Genomic DNA, 18,937 nt, shown 5'->3' on the forward strand with positions numbered 1-18,937 from the left:
AGTGGCCATATGGGAGCAGCAAGGAGGGTGCAGAGGGCAGGAGGGAGGTACCTGTTGGGTCCCATGTTCTCCTGTCACTCTGATCTTATCAGGGGGCCTGACCAAGAGGAGGACCAGCTGTCACTCTCGCCGCTCTTTTGATGTCCTCCTTCAGAGCTCTCTCACACACACTCACACACAAACACACACACAAACACACACAACTTCAGAAGAGTTGAGGCTTGTTTTTGTTCATAATGAGAATTGGTGGCTTTGTTGGTGAGCCACTTGGCAGACCCCGCACTGGCAGGAAAAAAGCAAGATAAAGCAAGATAGTTACAGCTCTCTGAGGACATGTGGGGCTGTTCAATTTAGTTGTTTAGAGCCTGAGGCTTGACAAAAGAGAGTCAGTCCTCTGAGCTGACACAGGACATCCTGCTCATAAAACCAGCCAGGACGTCGTCACGCAGACACTGGGGACTGATAAAAGGGGGAAACACTGTGTATTCATCACAAACTTCTTCACAAATGCACTTGCCGCTGTTCTTCCTCATGAGCTCATGTCTTCTTCTGAAAAGTGCACACTTTGGGTAAAAATCTAAGCAAGCTACAGGGAGATTGTGGAGTAATTATTTTTGCCTACCCGAGCATGAAAGCTTGCTGTAAGAGTCGGTTGGACTGTTTTTATAAAGTTTAAGGCAAGTAGCACCAACATGTCTCAGCCAAATGAAAGAAACATTTACTCATTTTGAAGATTACTGGATTACTGCTCTTATTTTTTCAGATCCCACTCATTTGTATAATCTTTCTCTGTCTCAACTAAAAAGAGTCAAGCCACAAGATTATGTGTGCCTCGTGTTTTCTGCTCTTCCCACTTTTTTTTTCCATTTATCCATAGACAGTTAGCCCTCATCTTAACAACACAACATCCATGTTTATCCATGTCATTTGGTTTGGTACTGAAATACTGTAAGTTTTGTCCCTTAGAGGATGAATCCTATTACTTCGGTTGTGCACTGATTACATTGTATTATATATATCAGAGAAACAAAGCCATCGGGTGGAAGGAACTGCATCAGAGCTCAGACATAGGATTGTGCTGAGACACAGATCTGAGGAAGGCTCCAAAAATTCTGCTGCATTGAAGGTTCCTAAGAGCGCGGTGGCCTCCGTAATTCTTAAATAGAAGAACCAGGACTCTTCCTAGGTCACTCCGGCTGAGCTCCAGAGATCCGGTGTGGAGATGGGCGAAACTTTCAGAATGACAAGCAATTCAAAGCATCATGCCTGGTTTCCTTGAGACATGATGCTTAGAACTGAGGCCAAACAGAACAGTCTTGGTTTCATCCGACCAGAGAATCTTGTTCCTCGCAGTCTGAGAGTCCTTTACGCTCTTTCTTGCGGACTTTCTCTGAGGAGAGGCTTCTGTCTGGCCACTCTGTTATAAAGCTCAGATCAGTGGAGTGCTGCAGTGATGGATGTCCTTGAAGTTTCTCCCATCTTCCCATCTTGGATCCCTGGAGATCCAGATTGACCATCAGGATTCTTGGTCCCCTCTCTTACCAAGGCCCTTCTGACCTGACTGCTCTGTTTGGCCCGGGTGGCCAGGTCTTGGAAGAGTCCTGGTTGTTCCACTTTTCTTCCATTTAAGATTTATGGACGCCACTGTTCTCTTGGGAACCTTAAATGCGGCGGACATGTTTTTCTAGCCTTCTCCAGATGTGAACCTCAACACAATCCTGCCTCTGAGCTCTGCAGGCAGCTCCTTCCTCCTCATGTCTCGGTTTTTGTTCTGATGTGCACTGTCAGCTGTGGGACCTTCTATAGACAGCTGTGTGCATTTCCAAATTCGTGTCCAATCAGCTTAATTTACCACAGGTGGACATCTCTAAGATGATTCAGAGAAATTGGAGGCACCTGAGCTAAATTTCAAGTGTCACAGCAAAGTCTGAATACTAATGTAAATATGATATCTCAGTTGTTGCTTTTTAATACATTTGGAAAACTTAATAAAATTCGTTTTTTGTTTTGTCATCATGGGGCATTGAGTGTAGATTGATGCAGGGCTCACGTTTAGCCTCACAGAGGTGATAGCGTAGCTGTAGACTCTAAGCCGTGTTCAAAATGTTAAGTGGTATTCACCATTCGCAAACGCTTAATAAAATCATGTTGCATTCTTTATAATATGACAATGTGTTGCAATAAAACAAATGAAATGAAATGAAAGCTCTCTCTCTCTCTTTATATTACACTTATTGGTGATACAAAGTGCACTGTAGTCCAATTATCTATCCCCAAAAAAGTTAGGACCCAAACACTCCTTCACTTGCATGCAGTCGCTCCCTCTGTCTCAGACAATTGCCTGGCAGGGGCGAACGCACTCACAATGCCCTCTGTTACTGTGAGTGCGTGCTCTTTATACACTGCGAACTTTTGAACCACCTCTTGACCACAGCTTGAAGGGAGTTGAGACAATGGTTAGTAAACACACTGGAGTGAATGAAGGGATTAGGTATTAAATGACAGGATGTGCTTAAAGAAGAGCAGGTGGTGGTTGAGGAAAGGGCAGCTAAGCCTCGCAGGAGTGGAACATCATGCATCTCCTTGTTGCTTTTTCTCCATTTGCATCATCTTCATGCTCTGTCTTTATCGCTCCTGATCTTTCACACTTGTCCCCCGGTAGCTCATCTCCTCCTGTTCATTTCCCCCGCTTTCTATCTCCTCATCTCTCTGTGCTCTATCTCTATTGTCCGCTTCTACACAACCAGCGAAGCCTGCTCCTTAACTCAGGCCTCAGACAATTGACATTCATGAGGTTGGACATTCCGGTCCAGCCCCATTCATATGTACAGTAAGCAAAGGGACAAAAGCCACCTCACACACTGTAGGGCCCATCCCCCTCGTAGGGGTTGAAGGGGAGAACTGGGTGAACCTCAGTTGTGTCGCTATAAACGAAGCTACTACATTGTAGTGAATCTACAGCCCTCAAAAGGTAATTCTGTATGACCTTGCTGCTGACCTTGTTGTCGTGTTACTTGGTTGGCGCTGAAATTTGACCTCATCCTCGTCATATTTTCCAGCTGATATTACATCTAACTAACAAAAACCTCCAACCCAGCTTTCATGATTCTGTCCCGAAAACAACATGGTTGTAGCCAAATATGGCAGCAACTGCATCTGTCTCTAACCTCATATGCTTTCACGAGCAGATCTGATTTGGTGTGGATCTTTAACATGTCAAACTAAAGATAATCCGTCTTGCTTTGCAGAAACCTGGAACAGCATGACCCCCCCCCCGTGCATTTTTCCAGGGGTGCATTGTGGGTAAGAGTGGGAAGCTTCTCTCATCGGGGTGGTAATGAGTTTCTGAGCTCCCACTTGTCAACATAGTAAATCCACGTTTTATATCCGAAGCCCAGCACCCACCCTCTAGTTTTCACATCAGGGAAGCAACATGGCCTCAATATCCAGAGAAAAAACATTTCAGACCACAAGGTAAAGGCACACAGACAAAAACACTGCAGGGGAACTACGTGATAATCAATGTAAAGAGAAAAAAAAAACGGAGTATAGCATGCTCCAACACACATGCTGAAATAACTATGATGAATAGAGAAAACACAGACAGCCTGATGGAGCATTGTGTGTTTTGAGTATGGAGACAGACTGGGAAAGACGGGTGCGTGTTGGGTTTTGGGATTACCTCATGAACATGTGGTGTACCCCTCCTCCAACTGTGACCTAATGTGAACCAAGTCAAAGTTTAATTAGTACCTGTCTGTGGCACACCCGCTGTTGTTCTCACTCCTTTCTCTGCTCTCTCTCTCTCTTGCGTTTGTTTGCAATGTTTTTTTTTCTCGTTTTACAGATATCACATTGGCACAGAACTGTTAAATCTATTGAACAATGCTAGGTTAGATACATTTTTTTTTGTATTATTTAGGACACTGAGATCTGAATGAAAAGGTTGTTAATCAAAGTAAGATGCGTGCCAGCGGAGAAGTACTCCGGTCTGATGTTTAATAAGATCACTGTCCAAAGCAGCTCAGAGGCATGCGTTCTCTGCATTACCTCAGTGTTTACCTGTCCCAGTACTCAGAGTAGTTTGGCATGACACCTGCACCTATTTATATCTCAGTGGACATTGACAGGCATGTTGTACTGCAGACAGGTTTAGAAAGTATGTGTGAGGAACGCTGGGCGTGGCTATAAAGTGAATGATCTGTTATTTTTATTTTGCTGGTTAAACCATACTTTCACTACCGTCATTGCTTGGGTACATTATTACGTTTCACTTTACCCGATACAGACTATGGTAAATCCAAAAGTTAAAAAAAAAGAAGTAAAATACAACTGCATTCACGGGATCTATAAGCCATGTGAAAAAGTCATCATGGTTCTCTCTTTGTTGTTGCTTAAAAGACCCCAGTTAAGACCTTTTATCAGCAGGCCGATAAACCTCAGCTGAAAATGTATGATTTTGATTGGATGAGACCGTTTGCCTATGTGTTCTCATGTATACGATGTCAAAGTTAGAGCACTTGAACCACAGTCGGTGTAATGAGATCCTACACGACATCTGTAGTCTTTCACTATGACTTGAAAGCCATCCATAGGGAGTATTTTGGAACGCCCCCCACTCTGCGCATAATTTTATACCCAAAAAAATATCTTGATCAAATCCTATTTGCAGGTGTGCACCTGCACACCTGCTGCACATTTGATCCCCAGAGGTTTCACTCCCTAGCTGAATTGTCTTTAACTAGCATCCAATTACATTATGTAGTTGTTAAGGCACTGATTGTACAAAAGGCATTTAATGAATTTATTTCAAAAGAGCAAACTAGCAGGAAAGGGAGTTGCAGTGGACAGATGGACTTACCTTCTTAGAACAGACTAAAACAATGAGACTAAAGAAAGTAAATGACAGACAAGCTGAACATGGAGAAACATAAAAAGAGACAAGTCCAGGGACAGCGAGGGTACAAAAAGGCCCCTGACCTTTCTATTGTGATGAGATGGGCCCTCAGAGATGAGTCAGCCCTACAGCTGGAAAGGTCAGCAAGAACACAAGGTCAAGCCGACGCAGTCCGGCTATACTCAACATCAAAGACAAGTCCAGGGCCCGTCATGCTCCCTCTGAGCTGGGTTGAAAACAGCAGCACTAATCCCACCGACCACTCGCTGTCGCTGTTATGGAGAGGACAGAGGTCAGCTGGATGTACAAATCCTAATAAGTTGATTCCATTGTGGCAACTGGCTAAACTTAAAATGCTGTCTTTGATGTGCATTAGGGGTTTTGCCCCTTGGACCTGTCTTGTGTTTGATGAATAGAGAAAAGAATGCTGCTGAGTTAACATATGCCCTTTAGTGAGTAGTTTTATTAAAAGAATGATGCCTTTTTCTTCCTTGAAAGCAAATTGAACATCTCTTCTGAAAGGAGAATGAGAGAGAGTCTTACTAAATGAATGATTCATGAGTCTTAAAAATAATGGTCTCTCCACAGTGATTAGATCTGCAGGGAACACAACTTCAAAGTAAAATTTGATGAAATGCTGAAAATGTTTGTCAGCCATATAAGCTTCTTAGTTGGGAACTTTAAGGTCACAGTGGCTGCCTGATGGGAGAAAACATTATTACGTATGACCACGGGAGAGAGGGCTAATGTTCGGAAGGCCAGTCACTGGACTGCTTACCTTCATCAGTGCCCTTTTGCTCACCCCATCTTTGAAAGAATTTTAATGGAAAGATACCAAGGCAGATTTTGGAAATGAGATTATTGGGCAACTCTGTGCAGCTGCCCACTGTCTAATCTCCTCATGACAGCTCTGAAGTGAGGAGCCTCTTATCATCTGTCATTCCTGCTTAATCCCATGTGCCCCCAGTCATACACACCAACTGTTTGAAAACGTCAGGTCTCTCCTCCGAAACCTGAGCTCCTGCTACCATCATCTTAATGTCTGTTTGTGAAACTGTAGGAGAGTGTGACTGTGTGTTTTGGTACGTCTTTGCAAGTATGTTTACTTACCTTTAAATTGACTGAGGCTGATAGGTTTCACCCTCTAATTAAACAAGACTGTCTGGGTTGGTCGTTGAAGCCGCACCTCATCAAACCAACAGCTGGGCGGAATCAGGAAACCAGATAAGGAGCTGTGAGTGCTATCTGTGCTAAACTGGTCAGCCTCAGTGGGGAGTTTGTGAAGATTAAGAGGAGATTTTTTTTTTCTTTCCAACATGTGTGACAAACAGTCACCAGAAGAAGAGAGAAGTTGGCAGATGAGATGCCGCCAACAGTGCTCACTCACTGATTAAGAAACATTGGGTGCTATTAATACCACAGCTGAACTTAGCCCCAATCAGTTAATGGACCGTACTCGGTTCAGCTCATTGTTAGGTGTCGAAATATAAGAGAAAAACTCAATGCAAACTGTCCTAATATATATTAAAGATTTGTTTGATGATGATGATGATGTTTATTCTAATTAGATAAATGTGGGTATTTATAATCAATGAGCAAAATTGAGAAATTAACAGAAAATAAACAATCATTTGCGATAGGAAATGTGAAAAGATTGATTTTATTTCTGAGATACAAACAATTATATAACAGAAATGTCAATGAAACTGTCAAATGCAACCGTATGCCATGAGAAGCTTTCATTACAACATAAATATTTACAAAGTAAGAGTAAGTGTAATCATTGTGTTATACATGCTTTTATACAATGCATCATTTTGTAGACCACTGAGGTTCAACCATTGCAAATTCTTAACTTTATTATTTCTTTTTAGTTTCAACAAAACAATCAGTGCACAAATGCAGTCCAGTTTAATGGCTGCTTCTTAGTGATGATTAGGGGTGCTGTGCTAAAAGACCAGGTGTGATTGAACAGTTTTTCCAAACAGTTTTCTTTTCAGCCTGGGAGAATGTCACTATACCAGGGTCATAACCTTCAGGGAGGCAGGCTGGAACCGTCGAATCTTCTTCTTCAGTGCTCGGGAAGCTTTGATCCGGCAGGCTGGTGGCTCGGGGCGTGGGAGCTGCTGGAGGGGCCTTCCAGCAGCAGTGGGCCCCAGAGCAGCCTCAGCCCACACCAGGCCTCCCTCCTCCTCGTGGCTGTCCACCTGGTCCTCCTCGTCCAGGGACAGGCTGCTGTCGGAGTCCGAGAAGGACTGGAAGCTCTGGCTGGACTCGCTGTCCCCGAAGCGGTTGGTGGTGTTATCACTCATCTCCCCCTCGCTGCTTTCAGCGATGGTGGAGTGAAACAGGGAGGCGCATTCAGCTGAATACTCAGACTCGCATCTGGGTGGGTAGTGGCTGTGGAAAGGTGCTGGAGGGTATCTGGCATTAAGACTGTGGAAGAAAGAGTTGGAGGACACGGAGGATTGGAAGGGACGAGGACGTCCGATCCACTGCCCTGTCTTGGCGCTCATGCTGCGGACCATCTGCATGCTCCCTGGTGCCTCAGCACGGGGCTCTTTTGACCTCTGACGCTGAGCACATGAGGCCTGGAACATCTCTGCATTGCACGGCCCCTTGGCAGCCCCCTGCCTCCTCTTCCTCTGTTCTACAGGCTGCTCATACTCCACGCCCTGCGGTCTGCGGCCTTTGCTGGACTTTGTAACAGCAGGGATGGGATGCGGCTTTGGGTGAACCTTGTGGGTGTACATCACTCCTGGACTACAGTGGCTGGAGTCTGAACCCGAGCCCTGTCTGCGCTCCTCTGTGTGACAGGTGGTAAATTTCTGGGTCACTTTTCCCTTTCCAGACCTTCTCTGCTCCCCCTTGGTTCCACCACTGACCTCTCTGCTCCTTTCACCAGAGGAGTATCCATGTTGCTGCCTCATTGCCCGAGGCTTATCACTGCTTTTTCTTCTCAGTTTCACGGCTTTGGTTTTACGGTCTGCCTGCCTCACCTTGACCCTCTGAGATCCGGCTGGGACAAATTTGGCGTGGACGAACTCAGGGGAAGCTGCGTGACCAGCCTGAACCTCGTAGGCTTGACTCTCTTCTGTGCTGGAGCTTTGGGCCATCACCGGTCTTTGTCTATGGCCCTTCCTCTCTTGTGTTCTTGATTCTGGATCATCCCCACATCTCTTCTCTGAGTGGCTTCTTGCTAGACTTTCATATTCTCCTTGGGACCTATCGTTCCTCTTGAGGGACGAGGTGGTGACGTCATCGGAGCTGTACTCCCTCATGGCAACAGGATAGGAGTACCGGTATGAAACCTCCTGAGTTCTCGCTGACTGTTTGTGGTTTGTGTTATCAGCTGGTTCTTGGCTGGAGTATGTCATGCAGTGTCTCCTCTGGTCGTTATCTAGTGGGATGATGTTTGTGGTCTGAGCTGAAAGAGGCTGCAGCATGCACACCTTTTGCTGAGACACTTCAGGAAACACAGTTACAACTTCGCTGGGCTTCCTGTGGTAGTCCCTGTGTGTCTGCAGAGTCTCTGTGCCTGTTTCACTCTGGATTCTGCTGAAGCTGCGCTGGAGGAGCTTGTCAATGTAACCCAGGGTCTTGGTGTCATAAGCCATTTGTGCCCTCTGAAGGGTGTCAGAACCATTCACTGGTCCTTGGCCCTCTAGAAGTCCAGGTGTAGCTGGGTTGCCTCCAGTGGAAAAAATTGGGCTCTGGAGAGCCACAGCATGGAGGGGGCTGGGGTAGTGGTACACTTCAGTGCCGCTGCGGGACACCAGGTTGCTCTGAAACTTGGGGTCCACTGTGGAGGTTTTCAGGTGTGGACCCATTGAGGGTTTCTTCACGTCCACGGATCTGTAGTAGCTTGGTCCTTGAGCCATCATCCTATCAAGATCACCTGACGACACAAAAATACAGATCAACCTTTCAAATCGCTCATTCACTGAAATTGCACATTATTATGCAGCAAAATATATATTAAGTTGCTTGGCAACAACAGTTGCATGGCTCCTGTTACTACATTAAATTAGACATTAAGAGTTGTGGTTACCTGTTGATACAGGTCTTGGTCGAGCCTGTTCGGTGCCTGTAGTGCTTGCTCGGATCCTGCTGCTCCCCAAATGGAGGCCTGTGGCCCGCGGAGGGTTGGGCTGGGTAGTGCTCTCATCAGCCGAACGTCGGCGGCACACATCAACTTGTGAGGGAGGGCTAATGAGGGAATTAGCAGGGTTCATGGGAAGGAGAAGAAGGCTTGTCTGGGACGATGACAGACATTCGCTATACACCGAGGTGCAGGAGTTAGACAGGGAGTAGGAGCCGCCATCGCTGAGCTCATAAAAACCTGGAGAGATCAGATGAGTATTAATCTCAGTATTTTACATCATGTTGGATGAATGTACTACTTGCATATTATTATATTACTTGTGTATTGTGCAGTTTTAGTGTGTGTGTTCACACCTGAACTTGGCCTGCTGTCACTCTCCAGCTGCTCTGTGGAGGCCTTGCTCACATCCAGCTTCAGCTCGCTGATCTGTTGGTCCAGCTGCTGCAAGTGAGACTTCAGGCCTACATCCTGTTTCCGAAGACGAGACTGTAAAAGAGACAGCACACGACATTTTAGCCAACCCCTGACAAACATGTGCAGTACAACCTAATCCAAAAGGGAAGTCTAATTAGATTTTCTCAGGGAAAGAAGGGAGTTATGCAATAAAGCTCCACATGCACACACATGCATGCAATTACACAGATGCTCTCTGTGCATGTGTATGAAAAGTAAAATTAGTCACAAAGGTCAGAGTGTGCGTTAGCAATGCTATAATTTGATTAGGATGAGGTCTTTTGTTCCGATAAAGGATGCTCTAATGTACAGCCATCAGAAAAACAAAAGGGACTCAGCTGTGGCTGATGATTAACCTCAGCAGGACATGGGGGGGGCATGGAAGAAGCAGTGGTGGGTAACTCATTTCTCCCCCACAGCGAGGGCCTGGCCATTGTGTAAACTACTAGAGGAGGAAAGCTTGGGGGTTGGGATGAAGGGCTGTTTGCTTTGTAGCTAAGGCTGAGCATTTACTGTTACAGTGGCTCTTGAGATGAGGACTGGGGGGGTGGGGGGTCAATGCCTGGAAAATGCAGTTTAATTACTGTTTCACTCTCTTACAAGATCAAGTTGGGTCTATTGCAATAAAGAGACCTCCTGTGAAAGGTTTCAGCCTCTACATGTGTCTCTCACTGTGCTTTTAGATGGGGTGTTGTAAGTATGCAGTTGCTGTATTTTGTGTGAATGTAAAACAAAATTGAAATTTGATGCTGGCCAACTGCTTTATAATTTACCCTTCGATGCATCTGCTGAAAGTCAAACACAGCGCCTTACTCCCTGTGCGTCCTCTAAACGTTTGTAACAGCAGCCTACGTGGAAAAAGCTTGTCATGGAAAAAACTCCACAGAGCCAGTTGTCTCCAACACTCACGTTGCCTCTCTGGACTGACACTGCGTGTCATTCACAGCAAAAATATCCACCTTTAAAAAAACACTACCAAATACCTTTTTTTTAATTTCCTGGCATTAGTGGTTAATGATTGAGGTGCAGCCCCCCTGCAGTCTCCACATGCATTGTGTGCGCGCACATACACAACTCAAAGTCCTCTTGGTCCTGCAATGAACCTTGATTTATGACACCTATCCTACCTCCTACCCCCAGCTGGGAGCATTAAAGTTTGTCTGGTAATAATTGAAGACTGAATGTGCATGAGCATCAGCTGACGCTCAGATTCAAACGGACGTTTTTACTCCAAGAACGATTAAACTGTTAATTTGAGCCCAGTGTTAGTACCGGCCTTATAAATAAGATGTGTATTAAAATTAGAAACATCACGGTGACACCAAACTACAGCACACGCATACTGTTCCTAGACAGGTATTTTAATTATTCAGCTTTATGATTTTTATGATTTAAAACGACTTCCTACCAGCTGTTGCTTCAGGGCTGTCAGGGTCGCCTCCAGCCGCTGCTCCTCAGCCCCCATCATCCTGGGAGCCTCCGGGCCTGCGTGGACAGAGGTGACGGGCTCCTCTCGGTCCATCCTCAGCGCCCAGGTCACCATGTCGCTCTGTCTTTCCTTCAGCAGATGCAGCTCCTGCAGCCCGGCCAGAGCAGCGTGCAGCCTCTCCCCGACCCTGCTGCGGTCCACTCCGGCTGCGGCACTCATCATCCCCGCACAAGACCCCTTCCTGCTCAGCATGCTGGAGAGAGGCGTCCGGGCATTATCCAGAAACAAAATGCTGTAAAAGAAACGTCCTCGTCCAGCCCGTGCTCCTCGCTGGATAACTGCTGGGTTAGCTTCTGTCTTGATGTTGACCTGGTTAGTTTTTAAACTACCTGTTAGAAGAAATCTCGAGCACAGGGGAGAGACTGAGCTCCTCCCACAGACCAAATGGCCCTCCTTCCTATTGGCTGGCCACTGGCCTCCAGTGAACATCTGGTACTAATCCTCCCCATTCAAGTGCTCGCTAAAACTGCCCGGGCATGTACTAAGTTCATCTGCATAATACCACATGGCATGATGGGCATATTATTATGCTATTTCCACTACTCTTTTGTTGTGATTATTCTCTCCGGTAGTAAGCTAAGCACAGACAGACTTTGCGCTCAACTTTGTGAAAGTCTTCGACTGTAAATAGTAGTAATACTTCAAGGGAAGTAAATGGGTTAGTACATAAGTCAAGTCTTCTTCTCATTAAACCAATAAACAAAATAAAACAAAACAAAACAAAACGTAATCATCTGAAGAGCATTTATTTCAGCAGATTAGGCAGGAAATCCACACATTTTCGGCTTGCTACTATAACTGTGTAAAACTCAAAACTTTAAAACGCATTTACATTGAATGGATCTGTATCATATCAATCACTTTTTTTATTTTTATTTTAATTTTAAATCTCCATCATTATTAAATAAATCCTCCTCGAAAACTACATCCGAACAAATTCATTCAGTAGTATTTTGCCTTGGAAACAGAGACTTGAAATAAAACATTCAAATCAGACTGCCATGGCAACATAGATCAGTGATAAATGAATGACGCTCCCTTGTGGCAGTAAAGATTGCTACAGTTTCATGGCAACTGATGGCATTCAGATTTCTCTGACAAAAGCAGTGATGAAACATCTGATACATAAACAGATATTCCATTTCTATAAAACTCAAACAACTAGAAAAATATAATGCATCGATGAAAAGTTACTCTTCAGTTTGTTGACCTGCACATGGACCCATGACCTTGGTTTGAGACACACATGGGCCTATGAGTCTCTGTTAGACTGAGAAGTCAGCTACCTATAAATGATCTTCAAATGCAAGTCTACACTTGATAAAGATAAAGAGAGAAGAGCGAAAACTTTTTTTTTTTTGAAATGGGACGATAGAACAGTACTTCATTATGGCAGTGGTTCTCAAAGTGGGGTTTTGGGACCAGCAGGGGTCCTTGAAGGGGTTCCCAGCAAAAAGGGGAATAATTTATTTTCATTGTAATTTCATCCTACAAATGACTACAATCACAAAACAAAAGACAGCAACTACAAATGACCTGACTGCACGTGTGTTGTTTGTGTCTCTTTTAGTCTCTTTTGGTAAATTTTAGTCTTTGTGGTTGTTTTGTGTCTTTTTTACTGTTCTCTATGACTTTCAGACAAGAAATACAACAGTTGATACAGAGGCTCTGAGGGCCCCCTGACCTCTTGAGGCCCTGCACCGGTTCCTAGTAGGCCTGTTTGTTAATCCATCCATGAGAAAAGATAGCATTTATTTAATAATGAGCAGGGCCTTGAGCTAGGAGAAGCAATGTGGTGAAGTAAAGCATTAAATTATCCTCCCCCAACAAAATAAGCCAAACTATTGCAATTAAATACAATCAATGAAACAAGCTTGTTGTTTCTCATTTAATCTTTAAATACATGACTGTTAAAAATCATATCACATGTCTCAATTGTTCAATATTTTATCTTTGTTGCTAGTTTAAATCTATCTAGTATAAATCTTCAGAACAATGTGACTCAGAGGACAGGTATTCCTGTTCTGCTCTTCCCACCTGAGCTGCCGTTCCTCTAACTGAGACGAGGGAAGCACTTGTTCTCATCGTCAATCATCTGATAACAAATAAATAAGGGAATGATTGAGCCCTCATCACGGGCCAAGGCAACATGAGGTTGGCTACAGACTATTCACTTACACTGTTCCCGCTGTATCACAGGTGGGGAGATTCTTTCATGCTGATATCTGCAGCTATCTCGAAACCCGAGTTCAAAGGAAATACCAAAATACCAGGAGGGGTGTACACCTGTGTGTGTGTGTGTGTGTGTGTGTGTGTGTGTGTGTGTACGGTCTGATCATAGATAAGATAAAATCAAAGTATTTTAAATCCCAGTTTAATAAAATTATCTTCCTGTTCACTAGCATGTGGATTATTTTCTCACCTAATTCACACAGTCAAAAAACAATTGTGCAATGAATTTAAAATAATTGTCCAAGATAATTATCCTTCTTGACCTTCAGACACTAGAGGGCAGTGTCACACTGACTCTCAATCTAGTGAGATTAGTTTTATCCTCCTGCGTATCACTGTAGGATCGCCTGGGATTGTGAACTGAATGATTCTAATTGCAAAATGAAGCAGTTTCACTCTTTCACATTGCAGTTGATCGTGACATTTCCAGTTTTCAGGTGATATGGAGCTAAATCACTTGTTTACTCATCCCTGATTGCAAAAAGACATCCCCATCACTTTGATGGGCCCCTCATCAAGATGATCACATTATAGCAAATATATACAGCATTGTGAAGCCCACTCCTCACAGGGATAGCGTCATGTCCTTGTGATGCTGCTGGGATACAACACTGTATTGTGATGCCTGGATGTCCCTCTGCCCCCATCCCCTTCAAAGCACTTCCTCCAGGGTGACATCAGCTGGGGTGCTGCTTCCAAAAAGGTGGTCTCTTTTTTTTTTTTTTTTTTTAAGAAATCAAGCGTGGGCTTTGTGCTGGATTCAGTAAGACTCTCCCAAAACTCATCCATACACACACACAAAAAACAACTTTTTACCTACCTACCTTTGTGAGGCCAAACCCGAAAAGCTTTGTCTCACTGGAGGTTTTCTCTTTGTGTGGCTTTTTCTTTGTGTTCTGCATTTATCAGCAGATTTTCCATCCTCCCTGCTTTTTTTTTTTTTTTTTTCCATCCACTTAAGAAATGATAAAGCAGCCAAATGTTGATAACAAAACAAAAGCACACGGGCAGGGATCCTTTTTACTGTTTCCATGAACAGCCGCAGTGGAAAGAGTGTTTGTACCTGCTCAGGTAGATACAGACGAGAACAATGGAAGATGCTGCCACAAACAGGATGTGTGGGATGGAAGTCGGAGGGGTAAACATGGTGTGTTGTCATATGTGGGACTGAGCGAGTGTCTAGAAGGAGCCGCAGAGTCAATCTGTTGTCAGCTCTGCATACACGGGGGGAAAAAAAACAAGCCTTTCACGAGTAGGTATTATGAGCTTACAACTTCAAAGGAGGAAAATCTGATATGACACATAAGACACTGTGATGTTTTAAGAAAAAGGCAGAAATCCTATGTTGGGCGTTTTTGTTGATTTTGAGCTGTTTTCCGGGGGTTTGTGTATTTTCACATATTTCCCTGTGTGCGTCTTGTTCTTGTTGCGTGTCAGGGGATTCCCATGCAGGTACTCTAATTGAAAATCCCTTTTCCCAGGTATTCTGTCATCAACAAAGGCAAAGATTTTCAGAGATCAAAGTGGCCTCTTGTGGCTGACAACTGAGCCTCCCTCGCTCTGCCACCTCTGACCACTGCAGTGCCACAACACAAGTATTAGTTGTTTTAATGAATGAATGAAGAAAGAAACCTACTTTTTGATGTTAACGTGCAGCCGCTCACCAGATGTCTTCCTCTGCTGCAGAGTTACTGAGGGAGATTGTGGAATGGCAATGAAATGCATCTGTTCTTTAGCCGCAGCTTCTTATATAGATATATCCTCTTAAAGAAGGGCCTCCAGTGAATTCATCTCCATGGTTTTGGCTGTTTTGAAAGGTTAGACTTATTTTTAATGCCCCAAGTGATTTCTAATCTAAAAAAGCTCCAACTGTATCTCACCCATGAGACATGTCAGGGATTCCAGTGCGCTGGCCGGCAAGTCCTCGGGCTTAAAGTCAAGAAATGGAAAGTAGAATTCTCATTTGTTTTTCTAAATGTCTTGGAAACTTCCAGTGAAACCCGTACTCTAAAGTGCATTCAAGAAACATGTGATTTTGACTGATATCAGTGTGATAGTTCCCAAGGTTTTACAAGGTATTATGAGATATGTTCTGCTTCATAACTGGTAGCGCCAACAGTTACTGTCAAACCTACTTGAGAGCAAAAGCGCAGACAGTCACTGCACCATCCACCATGTCAGTTTCCAATTCATTCTCAGCGGAGCAGCTCCAGGATTTATCTCCTGATGAAATCCCAGATTAGAGACTCGTTTCTGTGGGCTGTAGCTTTGATTCAGAGTTGTTCATGCCAAGAAATGTTGAACGAACTGTCTAATGCCGTTGGAATTCTCTTTAAGGTTACTTTACTTAATCCAATAATATTTGATTAAATAATACAGTGGGATATCTGTTAAAGCAGACATAAAATGGGTTCCTTCGGGTATATAAATCAGATTGTGAGAAGCTTATAATGTACTCATGAGGATTTTTGAGTTCTGTAAGTTTATAAAAAAGGCCAACTGAATAAAAAGGAAAAGCTGTTTTGTTGGCTGATGGAGGCTTGTCCTCGGTGGTGAACCTGATCAGTCATATCTCTCTCTATCATCATGTCCGCCGAGTGTTGCACTACCTCTTCAGACTTTGAGTAGATTTTGCCATCCGAGTGCGGCACCCCTGCACATGAGAGAGACCTTTATGCTGAACGCTCGCAAAATTATCTCCTCATGAAATTTTATTTGAGCAGAACAAATTTTTGTTGATTTAGCAGGAGAGGGAGGCTTCCATGCTGCACTCCTGCAAATCATAAAGACATAAGTCTGAATTATCTAATTTAGCATTGCCTTACCTATGAATGCAGACTGCTGCTTTAAGCCAAGTTCCAGTGGACGGTCTATTCCTCGTGTGTGACAAGCTGGGTGAGCTGTTTGGAAAAAGTCTTTTTTTTTTCTCCCCCCCATGTAACCTTAAGCAGATTTGTCAAAGGGCGCAGTGTGCCGGGCACAATTGCTTCGAATGTGATGTGAAGTTTTTATCATATTTATATGTTTACACCTGCTTCACCCACAAGTATTTTATGGAGGTTTGAGATTGACTTCTGTGTGTACAGTATAAGTGTCTGTTGGAGCTTCAGAAGGAGAAAAACAGAATTAAGTAGATACAATTCTGAAAGACATCATTTACCTGGGGGACGGCTACATTTCAGCCATGGATGTAAAAGTGTCAAAGTCCTTACAAGGGAGTCTTACCATGGTGAGTCTCAAATGGCCCGTATCTTTTCATAGGCAGGGAGACAGACGCCTGAGCTGTGTAGAACTTGGACATCGTACTTAACTGACCCTGTCCGCAGAGCCCTGGAGACCCACGCTACTTTGCAACCTCTTCTGAGTGCGGAATAAACTGAATTCCACATCTACTTCTAAAAGGAACACTATTACTCCATTGCTAATCACATTTAAATGATGAAATAGTTTTGGACTGACCACACAATATCACAGCCTACTATGGTTTACTAGCTGTCTATGTTCTGCTTCTGCCCACACAGCACAACAGATTATTTCTTCTATTATTGCGGCTCTGTAGGGATAGTTCTTATTAGACAGAATCAAGCAACCTCTATCTCAGCATGTGCAACAAAGTAGGGCATAGTGAAGGGCACTGACATTTCTTTTGGTCAAAGATGTTCATTGTGCAACAGCGGTTGAGTCAGCAAATTTTTGGATAACACAACTGTGGTTCAACTGAGCCGCCCAAAGAGATGCTTTGTGAAATTGTGCATAAAGAACTGCTGTTCTGAAGACAATTTGTTTTCTGTTTTTAGCCTCTCTAGCTGTGTGGTTCCAGGGTTGGTAATGTTTGGTCCAGACTGAAATGTCTAAACAACCACAGAGTGGATTGCCATCAAATATGTTACAGATATCCATGATGCCCAGGGGATGAATCTTTATGACTTCGCTCATCCCCTGACTTTCTTTCAGCGCCACCACGAGGTTCATGTTTACGATTTTGAGTGAAATGTTTTGGCAGGCATTGGATGGATTGCCATGAAATTCTGTCCAGACATTAATGGCCCCCTCAGGATGATTTGTAATAACTCTGGCGATCATTAACTTTTTTATTTAGCTCCATCTGGTCAACATTTTAACTGTATATTAACTGTATATAACACTGTATATTATATTATTATAGTTTATGACCAAATAACTAATGACATTCCCATTGGTCTATCAGTATGCTCAAATGCTAGAATAATATGGAAACCATGTTGAACATAATATATACAGTCGGACTTTCTACCAACCTTGTAGCCTATTGACATTAAATGTCTTTTCTGTATTATCATCTGGTGAAAATTGTATTAGACATGGCCACGTAGATAGTGTTCAAAATCTGAAGAACTCAACTGAACCTGAAAAAGTGCAAAGGAAAGAATTTAAAATGAAGAGCATCCACCTTCTTTTACGCACAAACAGATGCACACGTAGAGAGGAAGTCTGTTGTCCAACCCAGCATCTGTGAAGGGAAGCTCTGCTGTCATAGAAAGCTACAATACAATGTCAGCTGTTGTGTCCTTTGTCCTGTGTGCACTGTTTATGTATGTTTATCAAGATGGTGGCAGGGACATAAAAGCCTGGTTTGGCTGCAACAACTAAATCTCCTCTCGTCCTTTCAGAACGGCAGCTATGTTGACGGAGCAAGTTTCTTCTTGTAGACAGGAACACCAGCAGACGTGGCTTTAGACATCCACTAAGCTATCACAATGCATTTGCAACACAAACTCAGACTCGGGAGAACCAAACCTGCCTTGTCTAAACTTCCCTCATGTCTGATCAGCAACTGATTCTGGAATCTGATCCTGGCATCAAATCTTCATGAGGCGAGTTTGTGCGGAGATATTTAGCACTGAGTTTTGGGTTCACATGGATTTAACCACAGGTTATACAGGTTGAGCTGTGAAATGTTGTAACCTCTGTCTCCATGCAGGTGTGCAAATTTAAGAGGCCTCTTTATTTGCAGAATCACCAGAAGTTTTTTTCCACCCTTGGGGAGTGGGACAGAGTTGCCCCCTTTACAATCAGTCAGTCCACACAGAATTGTTATTCATCAAACAAGGAGACACACAACTGCCGCCGTCATCTTCCCCTTGTTCAGAAATAGAACAAGGCAAAGTGCTGCTCCAGCTGTCTGCTTCCAAGACATGAGATCTTCTCTGCTCAGCGCTGATGACAACTCAATGTGCTGTGCGGTTTGTGACCGCCACCCCCGACCCCCATCCGTCAACCCAAAGCAAAACAACCTGCAGCTCTCTCCTCGGTTGCACTCAACAGGAAAACACCAGACTCAGGTGATCTTGTGCAGAACCAGTGTGAGCCTGCGTGTGAGTTAATTACACCTGATAGTTTGACGAACTGAAGCTCATATCACTTCAAGCCAGCTCAATCAAAATAATACATCAGAGCACATTAATTTGAACAACAGAGGAGATCAAATGTAAAACCCCAGGCTGACCCCTGAACACTTGCTCCTGAACCCTTCACCCCCTCCTCTGGTGTGCTAATCCTCCTGGAGCCCTCCATGGGAGCTCATGTGGCCCGGAGGAGATGGACCAGAGGAGGATGAGGCTGACAGCACCAACACAGCTGGCCCGTAGAGCCAGCCATGAGCTGGGATTGTGGAAGCCTCCTTGCACCCACTTTCGCAGATGTTTGATGGTCCCTGATGAGGAGGAAAACTCACTTGTCCTGCGCCGTGCCCGCCATGTGCTCGCCCCTTCAGAAACCACAC

General features: G+C 44.1%; 1 protein-coding gene across 1 annotated transcript; it reads right to left on the reverse strand.

The window, feature by feature from the left end:
- Nucleotides 1–6,541: 6,541 nt before the first annotated feature.
- On the reverse strand, nucleotides 6,542–11,650 carry dact2 (dishevelled-binding antagonist of beta-catenin 2). The gene is made up of 4 exons (XM_023411598.2): nucleotides 10,864–11,650; nucleotides 9,356–9,488; nucleotides 8,949–9,239; nucleotides 6,542–8,795 (listed from the first exon to the last, which is right to left on the reverse strand). Exons 1-4 carry the CDS (start codon nucleotides 11,371–11,373, stop codon nucleotides 6,913–6,915), a joined length of 2,817 nt encoding a protein of 938 aa, XP_023267366.2. The 5' UTR covers nucleotides 11,374–11,650; the 3' UTR covers nucleotides 6,542–6,912.
- Nucleotides 11,651–18,937: the final 7,287 nt, after the last annotated feature.

Source organism: Seriola lalandi, unplaced genomic scaffold, assembly GCF_002814215.2.
Source record: "Seriola lalandi dorsalis isolate HSWRI2012SDOR001 ecotype SW California unplaced genomic scaffold, Sedor1 jcf7180002054470, whole genome shotgun sequence".
Taxonomy (NCBI): domain Eukaryota; kingdom Metazoa; phylum Chordata; class Actinopteri; order Carangiformes; family Carangidae; genus Seriola; species Seriola lalandi.